This window comes from Protopterus annectens, chromosome 3.part0, assembly GCF_019279795.1.
Source record: "Protopterus annectens isolate FY-2018-M chromosome 3.part0, PAN1.0, whole genome shotgun sequence".
In the NCBI taxonomy this organism is placed as follows: domain Eukaryota; kingdom Metazoa; phylum Chordata; order Ceratodontiformes; family Protopteridae; genus Protopterus; species Protopterus annectens.
Window position 1 is genome coordinate 1748785127 of NC_056731.1, and position 6000 is coordinate 1748791126.

The window sequence follows — 6000 nt, forward strand, 5'->3', positions numbered from 1 at the left end:
ACTTTAAACAATGATGTACCCTTGTAATAAAAAACATTTGAAGAAAATGTGTTATGATTAGTTTTATAGTCCTATAAGCAGATACTGTCAAACAAACATTTCTCTCCAAAAGTTGTATTCCTGACATGGATAAATAGAAATCTACTTACTTTGTACTTCCTTGTAGAAAATACCTTCGGATACCCAGCTATAAATAGTCAACTCTGCATAAATAGTTATATGTATATATAGAGCTCTATCTATATATATATATATATATATATATATATATATATATATATATATATATATATAATACCTATAATATATCTTTATATGACTATAAATCTATATCTATAGCTAGATAAATAAATCATCTAATGTGGACTGAATGCAAAAGCTTCATCAATGTTCGCAACCATCCTGGAATATTATGACTATTATTTAGAATTATTTTGAATATTAGCACTGTTTATATTGAGCACTAGTTGATTTTTCACTTTGTTACATTATCTTGCAGTCTAAGTCAGTTAGTTGTTTAGTTCATAGATTGTGTGTGTGTAAAAACACTGAAATGTGGACATATATATATCTGCATATACTTTGCTATGCATCTATCTATTCATACAGAGATAATAATACTGCTGCATATAAGAAGGTATGTCTAGCACACAATTTAATTAATAATTTAATTGTGTGCATCGGATGTTTATTCATGTGTGGTATGAGCACTGTCATCATTATATGAAGAAGAATCACATTTTTGTAGTAATTAAATTGCTCTAATTCTTTTTGCAGGAGAAAGAAAATGTTAATCGTGAATGGGGACCATGAAAACTTGATGAATGTGGTAAGTTGTGTGATTTAATGAAGCAAGACCATCTCCTCATTAATACTGAAATAACGTTGAGCAGTGAAGTCTTGTTAGACAAAGAGCCAATAAATTCCACTGCTGATACCGTACATTAAGAAATTCTGTGCTGCTGAGAGAGTTTTAATTCCATAGTGATTAACCTAATAATCCCTGGGTATTTCTGAAATAGTGAAGCATTCCTTAGAAGGGTCCTGGGAAAGTTATTCTGGCAGCTATGTCTTATGCAAAAGTAAGATGATCAGAGAATACCGCCGTTGCAATCCTTTTTCATGGACTACTATTGGCCTTCTCGGTATTGAAATGAAAGCTTAACTGCAGAATTCAAACAACATGTCTTTAGTTTGGAATTAAAAAAAGGCAAGTATTACATTCCCTTTAACAGAGACCTGCAGTCTGTTAAAATCACTGGCATTTCCCTAGACTGGTTTGGTCTGTTGAATGTACTCTTTGGTACGGATAAAGGTGGAATGTTGTCCCTTTATATGTAGTTAGAACACAGTATAGATGCTGTTTCTGTGGTCCAGCAACAAAACCATATGGCTACTCAGTAACTGGCCTTCACATACTGGTAGATTGTGCAAAGGTCACTTGAAGACCATGTGTAATTCAGCACTTATTTTGTCAGTATTTTATAGCCAAACTGCTGTGAATATATTTTGATATGCAGCTATGTTGTGATCTGACCCTTTCTTCTAGCATCTCATTAGAGTATTTTAACACTCCCATGTTTTAATGTCAAATTCTGTTACTCCATCACTATCTTCTATGTATCTGTCCCTCCATCTAAAACTTCTATACGTTACACTGAATATTATTGGTTTGTTTTTGTTACCTTGAACTAGAGTGTTCTTATTACTAATCTGGAGTGTGTTAATTGTCAATATACTAAATTCTTGGTGACAAAACTAAGTGTACACACATCTGTTTACTATACTAATACTGTTTCTGCCTTTGTGAGGTAAAGACCTTCTAAATTCCATTAACCCTGATTGTATTACGTCTATTTTGAGCTCTTCTTCCTGAACCCCAACAGAAAGTGGGCCATGACCCTTTGGACCTTTGCAGTAAAAAAATGCAAATAATTAAGTGCAGCTAGTCTGTGATCCGAATCTAAGAGCCAGGTTATTTTTATTCAGAGGTTGAAAGCTCATCATACCTTAGTGTTTTGATTTCTTAAATTATTATTGTGTAGTATAGAGCTTAACTCTAAGCTTATTATGTATGCGAAAAGCAGATTATAATCAAGCTGTACCAATCCTGACAAAGTTACCATGTGTAGACGTTATATCATGTTCCTGTGCAGAATGGTATTGGTAGTGTAGCATAAGCTTCTAACCTGTGCGGTGAATGCAGCGTTGCATCTATATTGTTACTGGTCAGTCTCACTGGGGTTGGACCTGATTTAGGTCACTACCAAATGGACTGCCCTTATGAGAACCGAGATCAAGTAAAGAGGTATAAAATAACGAGGTACTAATGCTTACATTTACTCTGATAGTCCCTAAACATCAAATTGCTAATATCTTTTTCAATCTTTCTGAACTTAACTGCATACTGCTTAACCTGTTCTTTTCCTGAGAAATATTATGTGCTTGTTTTATTGTTGGTGTACCTTTGATAGTTGGGGGAGTTGGCTAGTACACTGTATCTTTTTTAGCCACAAGCTAGGTCAGAAGCAAAATGTATTACGAATGTAGTTTATAAATAATACAAGACAAGTAATTGCAATTCCTCAGTACATAAAAGAAAGTTGAGACCCTGAGCGTAAGCATTAGCACAAGCTGGTTTAGCATATTTACTTACTTGTGCATGCAGTAACATTAGGTTGTTTCTCTCTTAGTACTTAAAACATGCTTAACATGAATTTAAGCTGCTTTTGTAAAATATTAACTTTGGAAAGATTTAGAATGAGCTCTACAATGGTTTGGAAGTACAGGAGGTCTACACACAATTTTTATAGTTCTATATAACTTATCTGGGAAGAAAGGTGGTTTGTTAACTGAACTGTTAGCCTGTACAGAAAAGTTGGGAAAACTGAAATGTATGTTTGAAAGCAGCTCCTGCATGAGACACTCAAGTCACATGTTTAGTAATATTATGTGAAGCAGCCATGGCAAGGGTGGAAGTGAGAAATTATGACTACTGAATTAAAAACTAAGTGCAAAAGATGTAGATGAAACATTTCTGGAACACAGCAGTGGGCTTGTCATCTAGGACTGATTTGTGGAAGGCAGACTGATACTGGGAGAAACATTGTCTGGTTGATAACTGTGTTTAGAGTAATGCTGCCTAAAAGCAATATGTTCAAAACTAAGTAGTCAGAAGCACAAAAATTATCTAAATATTTAATAGTCGAAAATGAGCTTCAGCAAAGCATGTTTTTATTGGTTAAAAAGTGCATCAGATTATTACTGAATTATATTTTAGCTAAGAAGACTGAATTAGAATCTGAATTAGACAAAATATAGGAATAGTGAGACATATTTTGATTGTTTATATACATGTGTATAGAATGCATGTATGAAAGGTTGCATGTTGCATTTGTTGGATTACCACATACGTTGTGATACTCGATGCTTGTTGGATTACCACATACGTTGTGATACTCGATGCTTGTTGGATTACCACATACGTTGTGATACTCAATGCTTGTTGGATTACCACATATGTTGTGATACTCAATGCTTGTTGGATTACCACATACGTTGTGATACTCGATGCTTGCTGGATTACCACATACGTTGTGATACTCGATGCTTGTTGGATTACCACATACGTTGTGATACTCGATGCTTGTTGGATTACCACATACGTTGTGATACTCGATGCTTGTTGGATTACCACATACGTTGTGATACTCGATGCTTGTTGGATTACCACATACGTTGTGATACTCGATGCTTGTTGGATTACCACATACGTTGTGATACTCGATGCTTGTTGGATTACCACATACGTTGTGATACTCGATGCTTGTAATGCACAGCTGCTTGTTATAGTTCTACTGTTTACTAGTCATAATTTTCTCTTCAGTAGTTTCATTTTGGAAGCCATTTTTCTCACAGACTATAATCTTAAATGATGACAATTCATTCATACAAGAGCTTCCTAAGTCACTAACACAAGTTTCCTTATGCTTGCTTCATCTAAGAGTCTTCAAAAAGTTAGCATTCAGACTTACTTACACTTAAAGGCACATTTATAGTTAGATATGTAGTAAACAGCAAATAAAAATAAGCAAGTTTATTGATATTGAAATAATCACTTCATAATTTTATCAATACCAATATTCATAGTAAAACATGTCAGATACTGCTTTCACTGTTCTATGAAGCTTCATGCTATTACCTTTTTTTATTTTTAATTTAGGTTTAAGAATTTCTAATTCAGTCCTTTAAAGTTAAAACAGATAATTATTTGATTTCTAGGTTTTCTGAATAACATTGGATTATTTCAATCAAAAGCTCTTGGATTTGTACACACAACTTCTGATATTTGGAGCTTAAACAGAACTCATGTGCCATGTTCAAAAATCTGTTTGTGTAATGAGCTTTTTTCCGTCTTGTATTTAAAACAATGGTGCACCTTTGGTCTCCTATAGGCTCACTTGTCTTACATATAAAAAACAGCTCCATTTGTAGCATCAGAAAGTGACAGCTATAACCAAGTCTTCTTTTTCTTAGAATTGGTGAAAACATCAGTTTCTGATATATTTTCACACATTTTATAATCATGACACCTACAAATATCTTTCTATCTGCCCAAAATTGTGAAATTGTTGGGAGGGGGTGTTCACTTGATTCTTAGAGATATGATGTCTGGAGCTTTATTCTCTAGGTAAGGTGGAATGCTATCTCTCATCTGCAGAAGGAGCCTGAGCTTAGGAAGGAGGGTGAAAACTCACAACTAGATACCATTTTCAGATAGCTTTGGTTCTGGAGCCAGATTTATCAGTGAAGGACGGTCCATCTCCTACTCTGCAGTTGCCAGAAGTTGCACTGGGTGAGTGAGGGAATAGTCATAAGACCAAAGCTAGGTGTTGTGCAGTTGGAATTTGTGCCTGAAGAAGAGACATTTGCCTCAGTGTCAGTATGAGTTACAAACAACAGCATCTGCCTTATGGTTTGCTTATGCACCTGAAAGCTATTCATGGAGTTTAGATTTCCTTGAGGCTTGTAGTCCTGCCCATGACTGTGGTGCTTGATATGGCACCACCTACTGACTCAGTAGTCCTGTCTATGGATGTGGTGCTTGATATGGCACCACCTACTGACTCAGTAGTCCAGTCCATGGATGTGGTGCTTGATAGGGCACCACCTACTGACTCAGTAGTCCTGTCCATGGATGTAGTGCTTGCTATGGCACCACCTACTGACTCAGTAGTCCAGTCCATGGATGTGGTGCTTGATAGGGCACCACCTACTGACTCAGTAGTCCTGTCCATGACTGTGGTGCTTGACAGGGCACCACCTACTGACTCAGTAGTCCTGTCTATGGATGTAGTGCTTGATATGGCACCACCTACTGACTCACTAGTCCTGTCTATGGATGTAGTGCTTGATATGGCACCACCTACTGACTCAGTAGTCCAGTCCATGGATGTGGTGCTTGATAGGGCACCACCTACTGACTCAGTAGTCCTGTCCATGGATGTAGTGCTTGATATGGCACCACCTACTGACTCAGTAGTCCAGTCCATGGATGTGGTGCTTGATAGGGCACCACCTACTGACTCAGTAGTCCTGTCCATGACTGTGGTGCTTGATAGGGCACAACCTACTGACTCAGTAATCCCGTCTATAGATGTGGTGCTTGATATGGCACCACCTACTAACTCAGTAGTCCAGTCCATGGATGTGGTGCTTGATAGGGCACCACCTACTGACTCAGTAATCTGTCTATGGATGTGGTGCTTGATAGGGCACAACATACTGACTCAGTAGTCCTGTCCATGGATGTTGTGTTTGATAAGCCATCACCTACTGACTCAGTAGTCCTGTCCATGGATGTGGTCCTTGATAGGACACAACCTACTGGCTCAGTAGTCCTGTCTATGGATGTGGTGATTGATAGGGCACAAACTACTGGCTCAGTAGTCCTGTCTATGGATATGGTGCTTGATAGGGCACCACCTACTGACTCAGTAG

The 6000-nt window shown here is 37.1% G+C and overlaps 1 protein-coding gene across 4 annotated transcripts in view; it reads left to right on the forward strand.

Annotated features, from left to right (window-relative positions):
• The window catches only part of PAG1 (phosphoprotein membrane anchor with glycosphingolipid microdomains 1), a 1294572-nt gene that overhangs the window by 1050910 nt on the left and 237662 nt on the right, over positions 1-6000 (forward strand). For all 4 annotated transcript variants that reach the window (XM_044065772.1, XM_044065771.1, XM_044065774.1 and 1 more), the window contains one exon: positions 778-829. In XM_044065772.1, coding sequence (XP_043921707.1) covers positions 778-829 — 52 coding nt within the window. The remainder of the gene's footprint in view (positions 1-777; positions 830-6000) is intronic.